This window comes from Rhagoletis zephyria, unplaced genomic scaffold (genome assembly GCF_001687245.7).
Source record: "Rhagoletis zephyria isolate East Lansing unplaced genomic scaffold, Rhagoletis_zephyria_1.1 Rzeph_scaffold_01864, whole genome shotgun sequence".
Lineage (NCBI taxonomy): Eukaryota > Metazoa > Arthropoda > Insecta > Diptera > Tephritidae > Rhagoletis > Rhagoletis zephyria.
In genome coordinates this window covers 77,527-100,569 of record NW_016158948.1, presented here as the reverse complement: position 1 = coordinate 100,569, position 23,043 = coordinate 77,527, and the positions used below count along the sequence as shown (strand labels likewise).

Sequence of the window (23,043 nt, the reverse complement as noted above, 5' to 3'; positions counted from 1 at the left end):
GGTATATGCGGCATTGCGGCGAATATCCACAATATCTGGAACTTTTCTCGAAGGTGAGTATTAAAAGTGGAGTATCATTGAGTCGGACCTGCTATCTAGCAGCCCTAACAGCCACGGTATTCGATTTCGTCGGAATACTACTTTGTCAGACTTATCGGGGTGCCAGGCCATAGTGATATCACAGAAAACTGCGCGGCGGCTAAACTGGCCAGAGGCGCCACCCTTGAGGAATTATCGCCAAGTAGAGAGATAGTGGGAGTTCCCTTGACTATTTGTGGACTTATCTTGTGAAGATGAGCCTCGGGTCAACTCAGCGAACGCTGGGATCTCCTTAGGCACGCGAAGCCAGATCTCGCGATTCTGGTAGGTGTACTGACAGGGCATTGTCCTGTCGGGGTTCATGCAGTGAGATTAAATATCTTACCGGACGCCCTCTGTCGCAACTGCATGGAGGACGATGAGGTGGGGTCATCTAAGCGTTTCCTCCAAGACTTCCCGGCTTTTGCAAGATTGCGCCTTAGACACTTGGATTCATACTCTCTGACAAGTCCGGAGGAGCTTTTCGGAATTAAGATTGGCCACATGCGAAACTTTGTTCTCGGCACTCAGCTATTCTCGCTCTAACGTAGCAGTTACCGTACGCAATAGTATCACAAAGGACCAACTTCCACGGTCTAAGTGAGCCTCTTTAGGGGTAGCCACCTAAACCTAACCTAACCTACTTGTATTCTAATGTCTGTGGATAAACGATGACAACTTTGGAATGATAAAGGCTTTAATTTATTTTAACTTATTTACGTAGTATTAACAAAAACTATCTTTGTTTTTCGTTTTTAGCATGAAATCACGGGCCGTGCGCTGCTCCGCATCAACGATTATTCCCTACAACGTATGGGCATCAGTCACAACGGCGATCGGGAGGCCATTTTCCGTGAGATACTAAAACAACGACTCAAAACTGATATTATGGAAATACGTGATATGGAACGTGAAATCAATACCTATTACAACACCAGATAAAGTAACTTAAATTAACTGAGTATTAGGGAAATCATAGGCAATTTAAGAAAACCTATTATGTAATAGAAAGAGAAATTTTGTAACGCGCGTTATGGGTATTGCAGCAAAGGGCCTCATGGCGCATCTAAATGCACACAAATTTTCTGCTAGCGATATTTGAATACACATACCTATATAACGTTACCTTAATTCACAAAGCTCCTAACCAACACTTTTCAAAACTGCGTTTTCACAGATTTTGGTAGGGTCATCCTACTAGAATGCATTAAAATATACCTTCAATCAAAATTTTAAAGTGTTAGTACCAAAAACAACGGACTTACATGCCACTTTTTAAAAAGCCCTACCTGCTTTTATACTCCTTTTATAAGGTTTTTTGCTTCTGTAAAATAAAAAATTTTTTGGTTGGAGCCTTTGTTAATTAAGGCAACGATATGTATGTACATGCGTACATTGCATATAATGTACTTGTACTTGGACAAGTGCATTTGTAGTCTAGCGGTGCATAGTAGTACAGTGAAAATTTGTGAAAATTTATGAAACACATTTGCTAATATAGCGGTATATTGTTTATTTATTTTATTTTGTTAAAATTTTAGAACTAAAATCGTTAAAATACTGTTTCGTGCATTTGTTTAGCTTTGAAAGTCTTCTAATTGCAATTTCATTTGTATTACGTATGAGTATATAGATGCTATACTTATGTATGTATGTACATAGTATATGTATGTATGTTTCTTTATTACTGCGTTTTGTATGTTGATAAAGAAAAAAATTTATAAAACTAATTGATTTAGGCAATTTAACTGAAAACACCACATAGCAATAAAAAAACGGTATTAAAAATAGTTTATGAACTATATATTATATAAAAATTGTATGCTTAAAATATCGTGTAAGTTTTAGTTTTTTAATGAGTTGTAGACGAATTGCACAAATATTCAAATTGTTACGCAGCAAAAGACGTGTACATTTTATTATAAAATACGTATATTTATAACTCATTAATTGTTAGCGAAAATATTTGCCGTTGTTTTCTATTAACATAATTTGAGTTCTTACGAATGATAAATTATTATACATACGATTTTACGCACATATTAAAAAAAAATAAGAGTTTGCAAAGACGTACATTAGTTTTAATTATTTATCCCATACATATACATACATGCGTGCATATGTACTTTTTTACAATTTTTATAAAATACCAATACGATTTTGTCATCAATAGCCCGTAGTGAGTAGCATTGTTGTGTCTTCCTAATGAGAAAGTAACAACAGCAAACACCCATCACTTTTAAACCAAAAAGCAATTAAAATGTATTGAAATTACAATTGTAAAAAAAAATTGTGTGCAAATATACTATACATACATATAAATAATTTTAAAGAATCACTGAGCATTTTTTATTTGAGTACATTCGTTTAAATATTTTACTGTGTATTTTCTAGGTTTGACGCTCTAAAGGAATGTAACTAAGTAAAAGAAAAAACTTCGCGACTTCTTTTTTTCCACTTAGTGGTGCCTAATTTGGTTAATATCATTTTACATGTACATACATATATGTATTAACGCTGAATCTACTAAATATCTAATTTTAGTTAAATTTAATTTATTTCTATTTTCAGGAAGTTAATTTCCCTCAAAAACAGGTTTTTTTGTGCTTCCGTATTTCTAATTTAATACTTTTTATGCGCGAATCCCTAATTAAATTGATAGGCTTCCTTTTTAATATCATTGCATGGATGCTTTTGCCATGAGACTACTGAGAATCATTTTTATTTATTTTATTTTCGTCAATTTTAATTTATTCCCTATACATTGCCCACATTATTTTTTGTTTCTGTGCTTTCTAATTTCACCCAAAAATATTATCCCAACTTTATTTCTCCCAATTATTGCAGACACCGCTAGCCGCCCGCTTTATCGCCTCTAAACTCAATCACATCACTTGCCCCTCCTCAGTCCTCGTCCTCCTCCTTTGGCGTTACCAACTGCACGTCCATTGCTTGCGCGCTCCCTGCCCCCTCGCTTGCCACTACCGACATGGCCGCAGACGCTTGCACTTGCGATTGTGCAATGACGGCCGTAGGCGCCGGCGCCAACTTGGGCATCGCATTCGTCGTCAGCTTAGTTGGCGTTAAGATAGTCGTGCCACCCGCTACGCCGGCTAGACTGGCGGCGCCACCCGGCACCGCTGCAGTGGTGAAGACTAGCTTCGGCGGATTCAATCGCATTTGTTGCGTATGCGCCTGCATAGCGGCGGCAACTTGCTGTTGTTGCTGTTGCAGCACTTGCGCCTGCTGTTGTTGCTGCTGCTGCTGTTGCGTGAATAACTTTGGCAACTCGGCAAAGAAGCGGTCTACGGCGGTGCGTTCGAATTCGAAGCGATCGCGTTCGAGCGCCAGCCGTTGCTGCTGTATTTCATTGCTTTCCGTTTGCGCATTATAAATGTGACGCAGCAGTATGCGCATGCTGGCGGCTTCCTTGCGTGATAGTAGTTCATCACGTCGCTGTTTATCTTTTTGTTGTTTCTGCTGCCGCTTGATGGCCGCCTGTGCATTGGCTTCTTCTGCTTCCTTTAACTGTTGTTGTTGCTGCTGCAGCTGCTGTTGTTCCTTCTGCAGTTGCTCTTGCTGCGCTTGTTGCTCCTGCTGTTGCTGTTGCAGCTGCTGTTGTTGCTGGGCCTGCTGTTGTTGTTGCTTCTGTTGTTGTTGCTGCTGCTGTTGGAGTATCGCCGCGTTCAGCTGCGGCAGCAGTTGCTTGCTTAAAGCCGCGTTGGTTGCGCCCNGTTGCGTATGCGCCTGCATAGCGGCGGCAACTTGCTGTTGTTGCTGTTGCAGCACTTGCGCCTGCTGTTGTTGCTGCTGCTGCTGTTGCGTGAATAACTTTGGCAACTCGGCAAAGAAGCGGTCTACGGCGGTGCGTTCGAATTCGAAGCGATCGCGTTCGAGCGCCAGCCGTTGCTGCTGTATTTCATTGCTTTCCGTTTGCGCATTATAAATGTGACGCAGCAGTATGCGCATGCTGGCGGCTTCCTTGCGTGATAGTAGTTCATCACGTCGCTGTTTATCTTTTTGTTGTTTCTGCTGCCGCTTGATGGCCGCCTGTGCATTGGCTTCTTCTGCTTCCTTTAACTGTTGTTGTTGCTGCTGCAGCTGCTGTTGTTCCTTCTGCAGTTGCTCTTGCTGCGCTTGTTGCTCCTGCTGTTGCTGTTGCAGCTGCTGTTGTTGCTGGGCCTGCTGTTGTTGTTGCTTCTGTTGTTGTTGCTGCTGCTGTTGGAGTATCGCCGCGTTCAGCTGCGGCAGCAGTTGCTTGCTTAAAGCCGCGTTGCTTGCGCCCATCTGCGCAGCGGCTTGGTCAGCGTTCACCAGCAGCAGTTTCATGCCGCCCGGACCCGTAGCCACAAAGCCCGCGCTTGTCGGTGTACCCTGCGCGCCGGTAACACCTGGGGCGCCGCTTAGCAAAATGCGTCCTGGTGGCAAACTACCAGCGGTATTCAAAGCATTGGGCAGCAATTGTATTTGCGACTGATGCAACGGTATCAATGGCGTTGGAGCTGGCGCTGGGGTTACTACTGGCGCGATTGCGGTCGGCGTGGGCGGCTTAGGTTGCATGAGAAAATTTGTTGGCACCAAAGAAATCTTTCCTTGTGGCGCGCTTGACGTCGTAGTGGTGGTGGATGCTTTAGACGCATTGGCTGCGCTGGAGACAATAGTCATGGGACTCGAGACGGGTATGATAATACTTGACGAGCTGGCGGTCAAGCGATCGATGAGTGTGGGCATTCGTGATTTCAGTGGGTCGATGGACTCGATCTCATCCTCGGCGTCTACATCGATGGGCTCTTCTTTGATAGCAGTACTTCCACCCAATGTTGCCGTTTTGTTCGCCTCAACTGGCGGTTGCTTTTGTGCTATTTTACCACGTTCGCTATCTGCCGACTTTCGCTTAATGCCATTGCACAAAGGAAACTCATCACTATCCATGCTGTCGTCTTCCTCTTTAATCAGCATATCGCCCATATCATTGCCACCATTGCTGCGACTTTCAGACGCGCGCTCATCTTCGAATTCACTACCCAACTCCAAGCTGCCTTCGCTGGCCTTCGATACTTTACGCCGCTTGGTAGCCGAAAGCGCCTTCACTGTTTTCTCAGCGGCACTTGCAATGGCCGCAAAAGCCTCATCGTTGATGTCCACTTCGACATCGGGTATTATGCCATCATCAATCTCATTTTTGGAGGAGTTACCATTACTCAATGCCACCAGCTCGTCGAGTCCGTCGTCGCTTTCGGATACTGTGCCACCTGCAAAGAGTAAAGAAAAGAGAAATTATAAAAGCTACATACAAATTAAAGAGTTCGCTTCACTTACCTTCGTCCAATATCTTGCGTCTACGCTCCTCGCGTTCTTCACGCGCTTTCTCCAATTGATATTTGAGCGATGGTGGTGGCACTTCATTGGGGCGCACACTAAATATCGGTCGCTTCATAATCGCATCCATTTCGGCATAGTGCTTCCAAGTCGGCTCAGCTGGCGATGCAATGCCCGCGTCGATCTCTTTCTTCAAGCGATTGTAGAAACATTTGAGATTTTTAATGCGTGTGCTGATCTCCTCCGGCGAACGAAAGTAGCCATATTGTTGCATCTTAGACGCCAAGTCACAGAGCACAGCATGCTTTTTGTGTGCTATAATGAGCGTGCGCTGCACTTTTGGATCACCCCACAGCTGTATGAGCAGCTTAGTCTCATCTGTATCGAAGTTCGGATTGCGACCGAGATTAGTGCCCTTCTTCGTGGTCGAAGCGCTGTTGAGCACGCGATTGTTGGAGACCCATGGCTCGCCGCTACGGCGTTTTGATTTAATGCGTGCACTGCTCTTCTGGCTCATTTTTTTAGAGATTTAAGAAAATGTCACAAGTGAAGATAAAGCACTGTAATTGAAACTATTATCGGGTCATTAAAAAGTCTTAAAATTCAACGTTTAATTCACAAAATTTATTCCTCAAAATAGAGTAAGTGCGCTTAAAAATATGGAACATGCAATACTAAGAGAACCTACTATAAAAGTAAATGGTGCATACTTTTAGGTACACTTGCTGTGCTTTGATGTTTAGTGAAAACGAAAGTTCATCTATAGAATTTTCAAAATGTAGAAATAAAGGGGGATGCACACTGCCACCTTGGGTCTACTGTACCCCCATTACTTATCACAGGATCTAGTGTAGACTTGAAGTTCTGAAGAAAGCCAATAATTTCAGCGCGCCATAAAGTTAATCTGCTTAGCTTTTGGTCGCAACTCCCCCTAATGTGTTTGATTTCTTCTAGTGACCGCTTGACATACTAGGAGGTGAAATAGGGTTACCAGAGTCTTAACAAGAGAGAAAGTGAATCCAGCTTATTCTCGAAGGGAAATATAAGGCAACCGCTCTCTCTCTCTCATTAAAATTTTAATTCGATAATGGGCTAGATTTCGAGTTCATAACGAAGGGAAAATACATTGGATCACGAAGTTTCCGTTTTGCTGGAGAATGGCCTAGTTCTCGAATCGAATACTAACCTAAATATTCCATATTCGTTATCGAAGGTGCGACTCGAAAAAATAATTTGTTTTCCGATCATTTTCGAATTGTTAACCAAGCCTTATGTTTATTGGGATATCTCTAGGGCTTGACGCTAAAGTTCGACTTTGAAATATTTAAATTTTTAAAACTTGCGATTTTCGAACATTTCGAATTTAAAAAATTTCAATTTTTTTATTTTTCACAAAACTTTTTCATAAAAAAACGAGCTCTAGCTCAATGAAAATTGTTAGTTGTTTAGAAGTTTATTTCTTTTAATTTTGATTTTTTCAAAAATTTTCGTTTTAAAGCATTCGTAAAAATAATTACAATTATGTATACATGTTGAAATTATAAACAAGTCAAATAATAAAACAGCATTTTTGCATTATTTTCTTGACATTCGGGTTTCTTATAGAAATTTTTAAAGCCAAATTTTCAAATAAGATATTGTCGAATCTTTATTCTCGCTCTTATTACTTCCCCTGGTATAATTTCATCTGAAAATTTTTGAGCACTTGTTTCGCATTTAGATTGTCAAAATTTCCATTTTCCAAAACTCGATCTTAAAAATTTGTGAATTTCAAATTTTTCCATTTGCAGAAATTAAGAATTACAAATATTTTTGACATTCAAAAATTTCAATTTTGATATTTTACGTTTTCCAAACACTTCGGTTTTTTTCAAAAATTTCAAATTTCAACAATTCCCCTTTTCAAAACTTTTGTTTTTCACATAACTTTTTCATAAAGAAACGGCCTTAAGCTCAATGAAAACTGTTAGATATGTATGTATTCAGAAATTTATTTCTTTTAATTTTTATTTTCCATTAAAAAAAGAAGCATTTAAAAAATTAAAGTTTTGGGCACTTGTTTAAATTTTCGATTTTCAAAAATTTATTTTTCTAGTTTCTATAACACTATGACTATTTTTCATTCGATTTTAAATGTTTTGAAAAGAGGATTTATAGACCTTTATAATTATGTATAACAATATATTGTTGAGCTCAATCAAAATTTTAGATATTCAGAAATTTATTAGAGGCACAGGACAATCATCCAAGAGACACCGGTCAAGACACCGTTGCCAAAAGAACAACCAAGGAAGCTTTACTTCTGGCTCGCGTACACAAGAACACGCGTGATTTGTTGTAATTTTTTTTATTATTTGACCTAATAGTAAAATTTTCGCAACAAAAATAACAGATCTTCTCACAAAACTATTTGTTTTTTTTAATCAAATTACATCCTAATCACTCACACTTCAAATCCTTGCAACTAGTTTGATATCAACTTAATGCCGCGTTCAAACGCACAAACATGTGCACATCCTATCCTGTCTCTTCGACGGCATTCTTAAGTTTCTCAATTACCCGCCATTCCAGCAGCCCAATAAAATAGCTCCAATAGCTCTTCAAAATGCTTACTGTCAAAGTTAAGCAATTCTTGCAGAGGTTAAAATGAAAGCTTTCAATTGAAATCACTTCACACTTTTCCAATGTTTACGCAAAACTCGAAAGTGGTAATAAATCAATTATTTGACTGTTTTCAAGAATACAGCCCATGTATTTGGTTGTCTTCCTATTTAAATATGTATGTATGTACGCATGTATTTTACCCCTGTGCGCTACCAGTCTGCAACAACGTTGAAGCGCGTCCTGACGGAAAATTTGCCGCTGCTCAACCAAATGCAGCCGAGTTGGAAAAAGTGACGCACCGAGTTTGTTGTACTCGCCGTTGGCGGAAAAGCATGGTGACACAACGAACTACGGCGCAACTCCGTGGCAAACAATGTGCCGAAAACATACCCACACACACACACACACACACACACACACACAACACGTTAAAATCGAACCCTAGACAGCAACAAAACGTAAGCCACCAGCCTAGACACACTTGAAAAAAAGCCTAGAAGCGCGCGCCTAACGCCACCAACACACACACAGCACCACCACCTCTACCACACGCTGAAACCGCCTTATTCCACCAAAATCCCAACGTGCTGGGCCGAGACGATATAGAAGCATATGCACATATGTCTGTACTTACAAACGCCCACCTACCTCAGCTGTGCTGCACTGAGCTCGTTGCTCAGCAGTCGTCCACTTATGCAGCTTGCGCTCGCTCAATCACTCGATTCGTTTCGTCGGTTGGATAATGGTCTGACTACTTGCGAGCTTGAGTGTGCTAATGGGTGTACATATGTACATATATGCATGTAAGTATATCCGACGCGTCCACTGTCCGCTGTCGAGTCGTAGCTGGTTTACTTTAAGCTGACACAGCTGCACTCAACCCGAACTCTGTGCTGGATATCCTTTTTCACACTGCGCTGCTACACCGTTAAGCTACATACATATATATGTATATATTTTTCTTGTTTGTATGTATGTATGTTTGTATGCGCAAACGTTTATTTTCCTTTTATATGTCGAATTTTCTCGGTATCCTTTGGTTCCGTACACGACGCCGACTCTCTTGCAACTGAACAGCACTTCGTTTCGTTTGACGCGTTTGAGCTGGTGCACAGGGCATGCACCAAATTTGGGTGGTGGTGGGTTGACGTTGCTGCGTTCGTTGGTCGTGGCTGGTCGAGTGGCTGGTTTGTTTTTGTGTTTAAGTCTGCTGTTCTGTAAAATGTGTAGTGCGCAGCCTGACATGCGCAGTGGAAACGTGTAAAGCATTTTTCTTTTGAGATTTGTTGTTGCGCCTATTGCTCCTTGCTGAATTTTTATTGATTTATCACATAAAATTTCACCTGGATGGCATCAAATGTCGTACAGTGGTTGGGGTTTTTTGAATAAAGATAAGGTTTTTGATACATATATTTTATCAAACTAAGTAAACCAATTAGGAAGTCAATTAATTAAAGTTCTTGTAAAATTAGTCCTTTAGCCATAGTTCACAAAACACGCATACAAGTAAAACACACATATACATATGAACGTGAATGCATAGAAGCGTTCGGCACATTTGCGTTAAATGTTGCTAAGCGATTTACGTTGATAGGTAAAAATTCTTTAAATAGTTAAAATGCTTAATTGGACCAATTCATGAAACTATTTTTGGTTTGAATGGCAAAATTCGCGTTTCTATCTGAATCGCTATCCTTCAAACTGAGCCTTTCCTATAAACAAGGAGTACCAGTTACTGTCAAAGTTCGGCTGCTTGTATAGATTTTTAAGGGTCCCTTTTAGAAAAAAAAATTTAAATTTTAGTCGTTGTTTTAACATACGTTTCGTTTTTGTATTAGTCTTCGCATTCACCTTTGCATTTGTTGTAGTCGCTATCTTCGTATTCATCTTCGGATCGCAGGCGTCGTATTCTTCTTCGTTTTTAACTCCGTTCTGTTCTTGTATTCGTCTACGCAAGAGTCTTCGTATTCGTCCTCATCTTCGTATTCCTCTCCGTTTTCGTGTCAGTCTTCTTTTTTGTGGCCGTGTTCGAATTCATCTTGATATACGTCTTCGTATTTGCCATCGTATTCGAAGTTCGGCTGCTTTTCTAGGATCCCGAAAATTTATTCGTCTTCATTTTAGCCGTTGTCTTCATATACATATGTATTCGTCTTCATATTAGTCTTCACATTCAACTTTGTGTTTGTTGTAGTCGCTATCTTCGTATTCATCTTCGGCTCGTATGCGTCGTATTCTTCCTTGCATTTATATTCGTGCTGTCCCTGTATTCCACTACGCAATTATCTTCATATTAATCTTCGTATTCGCGTTTGTCTTCGTTTTCGTCACCATGTTCGAATTTTTCGTGTTCATCTTCGTACTCGTCTTCGGTGGGTCTACAAATTCGTATTCAACCTCGTTTCAACTTCATACTTCTCTTCATGATCGTATTCGTGTTCGCCTACGTATTTTTCTTTGTTTTCATCTCCTTACTCATCTTTGGGTGCGTATTAATCTTCGTATATTCTACGTATTCACGTTCGTAATCGTCTTCCGAATTCCAATTCGTCTTTGTCGTCATACTCGTATTACTCTTCGGTTGCTCTTCGTATTTGTTTTTGTGTTCGTATTTGTCTTGGTTTTTGATGTTGTAGCGGTAATACTAGTCCCCGTCTGGGTCTTTTTGTCTATCAGTCGTTATCGTCAACCTCAAGTAACAGTAGGCCCAAGAAACTAGATGTTGCGAGTCTGGACAGTCAGCTGTAAAAGCACTTATAATATCCTAACCTTTCCGGGGACCAAGTAGCGCGGGTCTCGTGTGCAAAAGGTAGTGATGGGGCTCCGATCGCGGGGTCCATAGGCCGGGAGTCGTGGTAGGTGGTGACCGACTCTCAATGAATGCCGTTGAGTGGGGCCCTTCTGAAGTACCCGTAGACCGCTTTCTCTCGATTCCGACCATGGCAAAGTGCTATAATTTTAGTGCCAAGGAAATACCAAATGTAGGAATTTCATTGGCAAAGCGATGGGGCATTGAACGCGTGGAACCTTCCAGCGTTTACTACAAATGCCACGTAAAAGAGATCAAATTCGGTGTTTGATTTGTGGTGAGAGGGAAACTTAACGGCGAAGAAGTAAGAGAAACCCCTATGACAAAGTTGGGTGATTTGCGGAAGGCCTCAAAATCAGGGAAAATCCCTACAACAACAAACAAATCAACCTAGTAACCGATGTCCAAAAAAAATGTAAACTATGTAGGGAACACTTTTCTATCCTCTTGGATGGTAACAGCACTCAAATCAGTGGAGAAGATGAAACCGAGCCCCCAGTCGTAGTAACGGAGTTGATGAGATAATTACCACCGTCAGCGAACGGATTGGTGCTTATCTGTTTGACTTTAGACCTACTAAATCCAACATAGACCAGGTAAATATTCACCATACGCCAAAGGAAAATAATAAAAGGGTATAATATTTAACTTGCTTTCCCTTCTGATCACCAATATCAATCAATGTACTGAACATATGCAGCCAGACACAGAAAGTTGCGGCAGATGTTTGCTATTGTCGAAATTTTTAGGACGAACACATCGCCATATTTTGAGAAAGTCGGGATACCATTTTAGCCCTAGTCTTTTACAAAAATACAAATGAGTCCAACGGCAAGTAAGAGATACAGAGATCTAATACTTAGCGTATACACTATTCTCTCAGTGGATCCAGTTTGGATTTTTGGTCAATGAAACCTCACTGGGAATGAGGCTCTACAAGCGATGAGTACTATGTTCGAACCTTGAATGACGCACGTCGTACGCGGTAGTGGCCTCCAAATCAGCTCAAGAGAACGACTGGATCTGGATGAGTGGGGGCTTTGGACTTTCCTTTGAAGAAATCATGCGTTCTTATATCAAGTAATAGTTGCGATCCCGTACGAGTCCGGACTACACCTTTTCCGAGAGTACTTCAGAAAGCGTCAAATGTATTTCAGAAACTGTAAAATGTACTTCAGAATAGTCAACTGTACTTCAGAATAGTCAATTGTACTTCAGAAACCATAAAATGTTCTTCAGAATAGTCAATTGTACTTCGGAAACCGTAAAATGTACTTCAGAATAGTCAATTGTACTTCAGAAACCGTAAATTGTACTTCAGAAACCGTAAATTGTACTTCAGAAATCGTAAAATGTACTTCAGAAGACGAAAATTCGTACACATTGTAATTATTTAAATAGTATATATATTATAGTGATTTTAAATATATTTACTTTTTAATATATTTTTCAAATTACAAGTAAATTANGTTGTTGGTGGCGATTGTGGCATAGCGATTCAACATTATACCAGTTTTCATCCATGCAGATGCACTATCTTTATACGACCTGGCAGTTGGAACATAATTTAGTCTGCATTAATTTAATTGTTTCATTCTTAAATATATAGTAGACATTGCGAACAAACTGCTTCTATGGACTTGTAATTTGGAAAATATATTAAAAAAATAAACATATTTAAAAATACTATTTTATATACCATTTAAATAATTACAATATGTATGTAGTAACTTTCGTCTTCTGAAGTAAATTTTACGGTTTCTGAAGTACAATTGACTATTCTGAAATACTTTTTACAGTTTCTGAAGTACAATTGACTATTCTGAAGAAAACTTTACAGTTTCTGAAATACTTTTTACGGTTTCTGAAGTACAATTGACTATCCTGAATTACATTTTACTTTTTCTGAAGTACAATTTACTATTCTGAAGTACATTTTACTATTTCTGAAGTACAAATGACTATTCTGAAGTACATTTGATGCTTTCTGAAGTACTCTTGGAAAAGGTGTAGTCAGAAATAGTCAGAATCAGTCAGATTTTANTAAGCAAAAATTTACAACCAAAATTTGGAGGTTATGTTGAAGTTGACAGAAGTTACCATTTTTTACTAGAAAGCGATCCCGTACTTTTCAATGTTACTCTCTCGCTCTGAGCGAATTTTTGTTTCTTGACAGTTTTACTAGTCCGAGTCCGAGGAATACGGGATTGCACCTAATATTTGTAAACATTCAAAACTTTTATTGAAAGATTAACAAAGTAGTAGAAAATGATAGCTTAATACGACAGCAAAAATATTTGGCTGATTTTATATGTGTAAGTATAAAGATTCATATTTTTCAACACTTATCAATTATAAATTATTATTTCCTAATTACAAATCCATACTCGTACATAGGTATGTTAGTTTATGTGCATTAACGCATTTCACTTTAAAGCACCCATACTCGCAAAAACTTTAAAATAAACCATAATTCATAGACAAACATACATATGTATGTAGGTACATGTTCTATTCTACAAAATGTTCACACCGAATCCAACACCTTTCGCAATAATGTAAAAAAAATCATTTGAAAGGAGAATATATGTAAGTCATATACTTATGTAGATTGTATGTACATATGTACATTAGAGTGGTCCAAAAATGCATGTGAAAAAGCAAAGTCGGAATTTTAATGCCACCACCACCTAGGATTGTTCCATACCGAAAAAAATATACCCCTATTTTTTATTTTGAAATAAACAAAAAAACAGGGAGTGCCCAAGCGCTCAAAGTTTTTGATGTACATATTTTATATGGGGAAAAAAAAACTTTTCGTAGAAGAAGTGTAGAATTCTTGAAAATCAATATCTTCAGATCGGAAAACTCGGTTCCTATTAAGGAGACGCTCAATAATAATACCTAATTCTTTCTTTAACCATTTTTTTATGGTAACTATATTTTATAGGTCCGCCAATACCCCCAGAAAATCTTTAATATTAAAAAACGGTTAAATAAACAATTGAGAATTAATACTGGAAGTCTCCTGAAGGGAACCACAGTTTTTCGATGGAAAAATATTGATTTTCAAGAATTGTATACCATTTCTACAGAAAAGTGTTTTTCCTTGAGGACTCCCTCAATATTTTTTGATTTCAAAATAAAAAAATTGGCGTATATTATTTTCGGTATAGAACAATCCTAGGGGGTGGCGGCATTAAAATTGCGACTTTATTTTTTTTGGACCACTCTAATGTACATATATACGTACATAAATATGTAAAATTAAGTCAAGGGTAGTTTGTCACAACAATAATTCAGCAACGCGCTCACCACTTCCATGGTGCCTACAAAAAAACATTACAGCAGTAGTGGCAATTGCAATAATAGCAACATCAACACCAACAATAACAATAACATTCTAAAAAGTCCAATCTATACAATATTCATAGTCATCCTATGCAATTTTCGTCGTTGTACGAGCAGCCAGTCAGTCAGTAAGCGCAAATCTGCGCATATCATTTTGCTGCACATGCGCAGTATACAGCTTCTCATCATTTGGCATCGACTATTTAATTTGTTTCTTTTTTTCGTGCGGTCATACATATATAACTGTATGCACACTCATAGGTATGTATTTAAATACATATTGTTCCTTTTCTGATAACATGCGCCCATGCCTTGTTGTGGAAATGCACACGACAGCCACCGCCTTCTCTATACGCAAGCACGTAATGTTATTTTGTATTTGTGTACTGTGGTGCGCGTGTGATGTTAGAAATTAAGTCGAAACATAGGGGTGAGGAAGAAGTTGCTGCAGTTGGTTGTGGTTTGTTTGTGTTTTTTTTTTTTTTCTTCTTTCTTTGCGTTGCGTAGGACTTTGATGTCCTTTCGGCTGTCTCTCTACTGTGCATGTGCATTTGCTTAGCTGGCAAATTTATTTGCTCACTGAAGCGTTTATCATGCAGGTAACTGAAGTGCACGTACGTATGTACGTATGTATGTTTGCAGGTATGAGAATGCTTACAAAGGTCCATAAATATATACAATGTAAGTGACAATTTATCTGTGAAAGGAATTTGATTAAATGTCGGATTCCCATCAATCGGTTGTACATATGTATAGAACTAGCTACCGGATTACAAAATACAGCTTGTCCTTTTAATAATAATAATAATAGATTTGGCGCTTACCCATATGTTAGTGTTTGGCCGAGCTTCTCCTTCGATTTGTGGCGTGCGCCTTGATGTTGTCACACAAAGAGTTGGGACCTACAGTTTTACGCCGTCTCCGAACGGCGATTGTATTTCGACGATAAGCTGGTTTTCATGGCAGAAATACACTCGGTGGTTTGCCATTGCCTGCCGAGGGGCGACCGCTGGANATACAATGTAAGTGACAATTTATCTGTGAAAGGAATTTGATTAAATGTCGGATTCCCATCAATCGGTTGTACATATGTATAGAACTAGCTACCGGATTACAAAATACAGCTTGTCCTTTTAATAATAATAATAATAGATTTGGCGCTTACCCATATGTTAGTGTTTGGCCGAGCTTCTCCTTCGATTTGTGGCGTGCGCCTTGATGTTGTCACACAAAGAGTTGGGACCTACAGTTTTACGCCGACTCCGAACGGCGATTGTATTTCGACGATAAGCTGTTTTTCATGGCAGAAATACACTCGGTGGTTTGCCATTGCCTGCCGAGGGGCCACCGCTGGCAAGAAAAAACCTTTTTTCTAGATTTTTTTGCGATGTTGCTTGGACCAGTGCTTGAACCCAGGTCCTGCGGAGTGGAAGCGCGCACTGCTTATCACTAGACCANAACGGCGATTGTATTTCGACGATAAGCTGTTTTTCATGGCAGAAATACACTCGGTGGTTTGCCATTGCCTGCCGAGGGGCCACCGCTGGCAAGAAAAAACCTTTTTTCTAGATTTTTTTGCGATGTTGCTTGGACCAGTGCTTGAACCCAGGTCCTGCGGAGTGGAAGCGCGCACTGCTTATCACTAGACCACAGCGGCCGCATTATCCATTTATTTCAATAAAAACAAACTAAAAAAAAAAATTTCGCTTCGTTGAGGAAGCATTTAATAGCCGTCGTTTTTCCCCCAACATTAGCGACTGGCGAAACGGACGAAATTGATGAGGTTGTGGCGAATCAAAACGCGGATTTTATAAAATATCTTAGAAGTATATTTTGCAATTCTTAATTCGCATGGACACATTTCTTAAGTTTTAACGAAACTAAAAATCCACAACACAAATGTATCTGCAATAAACACCGGATTTCCGACTATTTTCAATGTGCATCCGATCGGATGTTACTAATAATCTATTACAAAACCCTGTCCCACAGCATTGCCAATAAAATTCAAATTAGATTGACATTCAACTTTGACAATCACTTGACAGGGCTAAATCGTTCGGTGGATTTGCTGCATTTGTGTGTAAAAAGGAAAACAATCAGAAAAAAATGCCTGATTTATCAGCAGCGGAAAAAGATTTCCTGCGNAATTAGATTGACATTCAACTTTGACAATCACTTGACAGGGCTAAATCGTTGGGTGGATTTGCTGCATTTGTGTGTAAAAAGGGAAACAATCAGAAAAAATGCCTGATTTATCAGCAGCGGAAAAAGATTTCCTGCACCGAAAACATGAGCAGACACAAAAACTTCGTGCTGAATATTTGAAACAAATTTCGAATCCTTTCAAACATGCCACAGGCGAAGGTGGTACTCTGGTAAATATACTAACAACTTCTGCGCGCTGTTATGTCATCAGCAGCTTAGATATTTTTGTTTCCCAATCTAAGTTAATGTAATATTTCCCACCCCCTCAACAGTTCGATGCCGGTTTAGCTCGCTTCCAAGCTATGCGTGTCTCCAACTATGACCATTTCAAGCCAACAGGTGTAGCTTTCCGTGCTGGCTTTTTTGCCGTGGTGCTGCCCATTGTGGTCTATGCATGGGCTCTGAAAACAGAACGCGCTGGTCGAGAGCATAAATATCGCACCGGGCAGGTGGCATACAAGGATCGTCGATTCAAATTCAATTAAAATGGATTTTATCGAAAGCACACGAATTCGGTTGATGAAAATTAGCCAAATATTCTTGAAATGTGTGCATAAGCTTTTATTAATTGGTATACATAGTCTAATTAAATGGAAAATTGAACATAAAACCGTGATCAATATACATATGTAAAAAATATTGCGTACACGTTTATTTCTCTTCTAACTGTTTGTCGCGTGCAATTACGTAGTCTTCAAATTTAACCATGTAAGTTGTGCCTTTATGCCAATGCGCCGACACCTTGCAGGGCTATAATGGAAGATATGTTAATACATGAAATATACGAACTTAAATGAAAACTTTTTAATTTTACTACTTACGAATCCACAATGTGTGAGCACTGCCTCCACAATGCCTGCAGTGAAGTTTGCACAGTTCAAGTTACTCTTATCTTTTGGGACACTTATAAACGCATTCACTAGCGGCTCCTTTTCGATAATATAATAAGTGCGTTCATCATCATTTGCGTGTTCCAGCTTCTCAGCTTCTTTGCCAAATAAATTCTTCCAAACAGTTGTCTTCACGAACAACAGCATTTGCGTTAGCTTTGTTTCACGCTTACCATTACGTTCACGAAAGAAATATAAATCAATAACGCGTGTGCCTACATCTTGGCCCAGCTCATGTAATCTTTTTTGCGGAAAGCATAGAATGAAGTATGTATTGTATTATAGTGGGTAAAAGTGTTTGATAAAATGCACCTGTTTTGTAACTCCTGGACGGTGCTCACTTGACTCTGGCAGTACTGCACTATTTCACTGAAGAGTAGAGCCACAATACTTTGAGATACCTCGGTTTTGCCCTTGGACAGCGGTCTATCGAGTATATTTGTACGTGGTCGCATAGAAGATATTTTAAGCGCTTCTAACTTCTCCATATTTCACGGAATATTGAAAATTTTCAGATTTCTTAAAAACTGCAGCGACAACAAACAAATCGAGTTTGGCAAACAGCTGTTCTTGACCATGCTGCCTGATGGATAACTTTGAAAATATCCCAAGAAGCCCCCTGTGGAAATGAGAAGCGGAAATGCTAAGTACACGATGAATTTCGAACTAGTTGTAGTACTATATTAATATTTCTGTTTTTTTAGCTTAGAGAACTTGAAATTCCAGAATGGATAAGAGAATCCAAATATTCTTAAAACACCAGGTTCACCCCACAGAAAAGAAATTGGATAATTAAAAAAATAGCAATAACAATAAAAGTAAAATAAATTTTCAATAAAATAAAATAATCAGCCTCATTGTGTAAGTTGTTAATTAGGCTAAATTGTGCGACTCGACAATATTGGCATTGTCTACTGTCGTGCTGAAATAAGTAAACTACGAAAATCGCCGAAAAACTATACAGTCCTGCAAAGTTTTTCCCTTTTAATACATTAGCCGGGTGGAAACTTTAGGCAATGACGTGAAATTTTCGGTACGATTCGACTCTCGAAAAACGACTTGCATTCGTTGCGACTCTTGCTATGAGGATGAAAACATATGAATAAAAATATTTTGCATTAATACTTATGGCGTTTTCGATTTTACAAAAAATGCTGCCTTTTCATTGCCCTCTTCTTAGCATTGGTTCAAAGAGGGCACACATCGGCGGTAAACTTCTCCAACAATTGGGTAAATTCAATTTTATCTATTTCGTACTTACGCTTCACATTAGGATTTGCTCTCGACCAACCCCCAAAAAGAAAAAAAAAACAAACGTAAATTTGCTTTTGGTTTCTGTTTTTAGATTTTATTAAATATTTTTTTTTTTAATAATTCTTTATTATTAGTTTTCTGATCCATTTATTATAGTTTATTGGATTGGTCCCCATTTCAATTATTCATCTATGCCGAAGGTTTGTGATTTTATTTCTTTTTTGTACCAGTCAATCAGATCCATGCATCGTTTTTTTCTTTTCGAAACTTTACTAAAGGTTTAATGTTCGCGTCTTGTTTTTTTTAATAAAATTTGCTAATAAATAATTTTCTTTGGTAGTTAGTAGTGTTAATAGTAATAATTACACGAAAAGTCCAATAAATAAGTTTGGAATTTATTTTTACTTTTAACAAATCGATTAGCTTCCCCATAGTAATGAGCTATTATAATAACAAATGTTAGAATTTAGTTAGTTAGTAACAAGAAATTTAGCGACGCTTCTGAATACTTGACGTGTTTGATAGTATCGTAACAAATAAAAGTAGTTATATTTTTTCCCTTTCAATGGCTGTTTCATAAACTTCTAACTTAATATTTTATCTGAACTCTGCACACACATTGCTCATATTTATGGCTTGTTTGGCTTCATTGCTGAGCTGTATGTGAATATGCTCTTGTCTTTACTATTGAGAACCTTCGGCGATTTTTTCTTAGTTCCGTCTGTCTGTTTGTCACCTGATACAATATACTTTGCACTTATGTAGTATTAATTTTCAGCAGCATTGCACGGGCAAGGAATATTAAGCAGCGTAGTAATTCATCTCTAGAGACTTTTTACTTTCCTTCTTTACTTCCATCTTGCTGTCGCATTGCCTCATTTTCTTTGCCCTTGCTGCCCTGCCTTGCCGTAAACAGTTCACAGAATTTTCGATATTTAAATTTTTGCTTTTGTTTAGCTGCTGCATTTGTCGCTATATCGCACAACCTCATTTTATATAAGTTTTATTATTGTTTAGTTGCATATATTAGATTACGCAATTGGCATTAAATATGTAACTGTCGGCACAGCCGAGCGCCATTTCCTGATTTCTTGGGAATAGCTGCATTCAAAATGTTGCCATATTTAAGTTAATTCATGCAAATGCATATTTCTTTATTTTTTTATTTTTTTTAGACACTGTTTATGCATATACATATCTATTATATTTACTTAAATACAACAATAATAATAATAATAATAAACACAGTAATTCTTTTAAGTAATAATCAGAATTAATAATTAGTAAATAGTATAATAAATTGTTTGCATTAATTTTTCAAGTGTGTTTTCACTTCAAAACTAAACTAGAAATTCGTGTGAAATAATAAAAGTAGTAATGCTTGCACATACATTATACATATGTTGTTAATAAGTTTTATTTAAATTTTATTGATTTTCTTTAGTTTTTGGAGATATTTTAATTTTTTGTTTTCCAATTTACTGTGACTGCTTGCTCAGCATTTCTTGTTTTATTACATACAGTTAGTATGTTGCTTGCTTTTATGATTTTTAGTAATTTTACAGTAAGTAGGTAATACAATAGTAGTATTATTTTTATATAGTAGCTGCATATTTTTTCACTTACATACATGTTTTGTTTTACCAACATTCACTTATTATTAGTAGTACGACTTTTTATATAGTTTATTTTTATTTTATTTTTTTAATAATATTTAACTTGTAAGAGTTTATGAAGTAAAGCGTGGCAGGCAAATGGTTAATAAAAACTTTTTTTTTGAACTAATCATTTGACCGCTAGCTTTAACTTTATACATAGTTTCTTTCACACGCGCCCCCCACAATTAATGTGCCAGCCTAAAAGCAAGTGAAGCGCGAATTTTGCCTAAACCCCATCATTTGAAATGAGGCTATAATCATGCATTATTAATAAATATAAGTTTCTGAACATATGTATGCTTACTTAAAAAAAATGTTTTAATACGAAACATCTATGCGTTAAATTACATATTTAAGTTTAATTTCGCTGAAAAATATAATTTTGGCATTTAACGAACTCTATTGCAATGTATGGTGAACCAGTTTTTGTTAAACTAACAAAAGAAATAATTTTGAGTCTTCATGAGCCCTAAGAAGAGTCAAAATTATCCTTTTACATAAAATATGAAACGCGTATTTCTTTGTATTTTTAATTTATTAAGACTTTTTAATAACAGCAAACACAGCAAAACTCGCGCGATGCTGCTTTACAGACTTTGGCATGCATTACTTGGGGCTGCGTGCTGCATAATTTAATTTATTTTATTTTTAACATTTCAAAAAAATTGTTCTTGGAACTCGATGCGGTGTTCGCCGCTTCACATTTCCAATTAGTTTTTTTTTTTCAATTACATTGCATTTTAAAGTTATGAAACGCATTTCAACCATCCTGTTGAAAGACTTACATAAAATGTTTGTAATTTTTTCTAATGAACCTCATTTGTTCTATTTTTTTTTTTTTGTTTAATTTTACATTAATAATTTTTGTACGCAGAATTTCTCATTTTTTATTTTGTAAAATAGTAGCGTCAATATTTTTTTGAGTGTTTCCTTTTTCAATTTGGTTAACGAGTCACTGTAGCGAATCGCTTGTTTTTGGACAACTAAACATTTTTCATAGGCTAAGCATAAATTAAATATTTAAAAGTTTACGCAAAGAATATGCATATTAAGTATTGCCGCCAAAATCATACTACTCTTTCGTATAAGCAGGTATGCAAACGATTTAAATTAATTTTTATAGACATGCTACAAGATTTGAATAAAACAATTAAATTTAATGATAAATATTTTGTACATTTAAGAATTTTCAAGTTAATTCCGGCCTCTCCAATTATCATCTTATTTCCAATGCTAATATTCACCCATTCTTGCATTGCTGCCTTTCACTTTCGGAAACGTTTTTTTGCAAGTCATTTTTAATACTCATTTTACAAATCGTGTTTTAGTAGTTTTTTAGCGACTCTGTAAATATTTTTTGCTATCTTTTTATTTTTATTTTGTTTTGCTTGTACTGTGAGATTTTAAATATTTTTAATACTGTGCGCGCTGCTCACAAAAATTAAAGTAATAAATATATTTAATATGTAAGTATTTGAGAAAATTTATAAGTGGCACATTCGGATAATTAAAAAAATATATTAAAATAAAAATATGTGTATATATATATACAGTACTATAATAAACATTCATAGCCCGCAAGAGCATACAAACATACGTATGTATATAGCTTACAAAAAAAAAAATTAAGAGCTTATACTTAATTTGATTAAACGTTAATATACACACAAATATTATATGTATAAATGCTGCTTTGACAGCTTAAGAAACAGGCTTCTACAGCTAAAAAAAAATTATCTTTACAACTTAAAGTTAGATTTTAAGCCAGTTACTTGGAAACAAACTTTTAAAATATTTTCAAAAATTTTACAGTTTATTAAATTAGAATATTTCTTATTTTATTTGTATATTAGGTACTAAAAAAATATTGAACGCGTTAAAAAAAATCATTTATGCGAAAAGACAGTGGAGTAAGTATGTATGAATTCATCAGTTATCATTGACAAAACGACACAATTTTTAAAATACATTCGCTAGCCCTGTAGGAAGTGCGTTGTGAACGCATAACTGTGACTTTGCTTCTAAAATAAAGCAGTAAAAGCGATCCAAAAATTATCAAGTATAGCCAAACACAAATATTTGAGCGTTATAAATTTAATTTGTATCCTTTTCGCAACTTAAATAAATAAATTCATTAAAAACTTTGATAAATGCAATTCGAATACAAAAATAGGGGATAAAAAATCACTCCATTTGCAAGTAAAAATTATCTTAGTGCCAACAAAAAACAAACCGAACAAATCAAATTAAAACAGCAAGCGCCCATAGTCGTTCTGCTGCGCTGTGGGTCGCGCCTGCTGCAGCGCGTAGTGCAATGGCGCTTGCATTTGTTGTTGTTGTGCCCTTAGCTTCTTCTTCTTTTCTTTCTTTTGCTGCTTCAATCTTTGCTTAATAATTTTCTCCTGTTCCTTTGCTATAATGGCATCGTCGCTAAGATGCCATTGCTCGAATTGTTGCGTTAGTGTGCTGCCACCACCAGCGTTTGTTGTTAGCGCATGCTTTTGCTGCTGTCGTAGTGGTTTTTGTTGGTTGTAAGTATTGTAATTGTAGCTGTAATTATTGTAATTGTATTGGTTGAAATTGTAACTGTAATTATAACAATCGTAGTGATCATCCAAGTCGCCAATGCCGTTGCCATCATAATCATAACTGTCTGAATTCATAACATCAGCTTCCACCTCGTAGCCGTAAACGTAGCCATTGTCGAATTGTTGTTGCAATCGCCCCTCCAAATGTCAGACTTGTGGTTTGTGTCGGCCGCCGCACACGCCGCATGATACTCCCAGCCAATGGCAGGCGCGCAGCGGCGGATAACACCAAAGGCAGGGTACGAGCAATGATAGCAGTGTTAGCCCGAGCCAACTATGGGACA

The 23,043-nt window shown here is 37.4% G+C and overlaps 5 protein-coding genes across 7 annotated transcripts in view; 2 read left to right on the top strand and 3 right to left on the bottom strand.

The window, feature by feature from the left end:
- Positions 1 to 5: 5 nt before the first annotated feature.
- ave (sterile alpha motif domain-containing protein aveugle) lies at positions 6 to 1,314 on the top strand. The gene is made up of 2 exons (XM_017619439.1): positions 6 to 53; positions 838 to 1,314. Exons 1-2 carry the CDS (start codon positions 6 to 8, stop codon positions 1,018 to 1,020), a joined length of 231 nt encoding a protein of 76 aa, XP_017474928.1. The 3' UTR covers positions 1,021 to 1,314.
- A 270-nt stretch (positions 1,315 to 1,584) lies between these two features.
- LOC108365423 (polyglutamine-repeat protein pqn-41) lies at positions 1,585 to 9,054 on the bottom strand. 2 transcript variants are annotated; one of them, XM_017619438.1, is made up of 4 exons: positions 8,650 to 9,054; positions 5,398 to 5,957; positions 3,826 to 5,330; positions 1,585 to 3,273 (listed from the first exon to the last, which is right to left on the bottom strand). In XM_017619438.1, exons 2-4 carry the CDS (start codon positions 5,912 to 5,914, stop codon positions 2,983 to 2,985), a joined length of 2,313 nt encoding a protein of 770 aa, XP_017474927.1. In that variant the 5' UTR covers positions 5,915 to 5,957; positions 8,650 to 9,054; the 3' UTR covers positions 1,585 to 2,982. The 2 variants fall into 2 exon arrangements, with proteins under 2 accessions (XP_017474927.1, XP_017474926.1); XM_017619437.1 differs by having other exon boundaries at positions 1,585 to 3,811; positions 4,364 to 5,330.
- A 7,139-nt stretch (positions 9,055 to 16,193) lies between these two features.
- ND-B15 (NADH dehydrogenase (ubiquinone) B15 subunit) lies at positions 16,194 to 17,015 on the top strand. 2 transcript variants are annotated; one of them, XM_017619435.1, is made up of 3 exons: positions 16,194 to 16,246; positions 16,375 to 16,539; positions 16,642 to 17,015. In XM_017619435.1, exons 2-3 carry the CDS (start codon positions 16,408 to 16,410, stop codon positions 16,852 to 16,854), a joined length of 345 nt encoding a protein of 114 aa, XP_017474924.1. In that variant the 5' UTR covers positions 16,194 to 16,246; positions 16,375 to 16,407; the 3' UTR covers positions 16,855 to 17,015. The 2 variants fall into 2 exon arrangements, with proteins under 2 accessions (XP_017474924.1, XP_017474925.1); XM_017619436.1 differs by having other exon boundaries at positions 16,218 to 16,270; positions 16,409 to 16,539.
- Trs31 (trafficking protein particle complex subunit 31) lies at positions 16,905 to 17,859 on the bottom strand. Its single transcript, XM_017619434.1, has 3 exons — positions 17,572 to 17,859; positions 17,191 to 17,500; positions 16,905 to 17,119 (listed from the first exon to the last, which is right to left on the bottom strand). Exons 1-3 carry the CDS (start codon positions 17,745 to 17,747, stop codon positions 17,021 to 17,023), a joined length of 585 nt encoding a protein of 194 aa, XP_017474923.1. The 5' UTR covers positions 17,748 to 17,859; the 3' UTR covers positions 16,905 to 17,020.
- Positions 17,860 to 22,021: 4,162 nt separating this feature from the next.
- Positions 22,022 to 23,043, bottom strand: part of Spred (Sprouty-related protein with EVH-1 domain) — a 44,664-nt gene continuing 43,642 nt past the window's right edge. The window contains 1 exon segment of the mRNA XM_017619433.1: positions 22,022 to 23,033. Within this exon segment, the coding sequence (XP_017474922.1) occupies positions 22,418 to 23,033 (616 nt within the window). The 3' untranslated portion in view covers positions 22,022 to 22,417.

Bases quoted from the DNA above. Each gene is read 5' to 3' on its own strand.
- ave (XM_017619439.1), top strand. From the start codon at position 6: ATGCGGCATTGCGGCGAATATCCACAATATCTGGAACTTTTCTCGAAG. The intron at 54-837 runs GTGAGTATTAAA...TTTCGTTTTTAG, and splicing joins ATCTGGAACTTTTCTCGAAG to CATGAAATCACGGGCCGTGC.
- LOC108365423 (XM_017619438.1), bottom strand. From the start codon at position 5,914: ATGAGCCAGAAGAGCAGTGCACGCATTAAATCAAAACGCCGTAGCGGC. The intron at 5,331-5,397 runs GTAAGTGAAGCG...TACTCTTTGCAG, and splicing joins ACGCAAGATATTGGACGAAG to GTGGCACAGTATCCGAAAGC. The intron at 3,274-3,825 runs GCGCATACGCAA...GCCGCTATGCAG, and splicing joins AAGTTGCCGCCGCTATGCAG to GCGCATACGCAACAAATGCG.
- ND-B15 (XM_017619435.1), top strand. From the start codon at position 16,408: ATGCCTGATTTATCAGCAGCGGAAAAAGATTTCCTGCACCGAAAACAT. The intron at 16,540-16,641 runs GTAAATATACTA...CCCCCTCAACAG, and splicing joins CAGGCGAAGGTGGTACTCTG to TTCGATGCCGGTTTAGCTCG.
- Trs31 (XM_017619434.1), bottom strand. From the start codon at position 17,747: ATGGAGAAGTTAGAAGCGCTTAAAATATCTTCTATGCGACCACGTACA. The intron at 17,501-17,571 runs GTGCATTTTATC...TCCGCAAAAAAG, and splicing joins GTCCAGGAGTTACAAAACAG to ATTACATGAGCTGGGCCAAG. The intron at 17,120-17,190 runs GTAAGTAGTAAA...CTTCCATTATAG, and splicing joins TGCTCACACATTGTGGATTC to CCCTGCAAGGTGTCGGCGCA.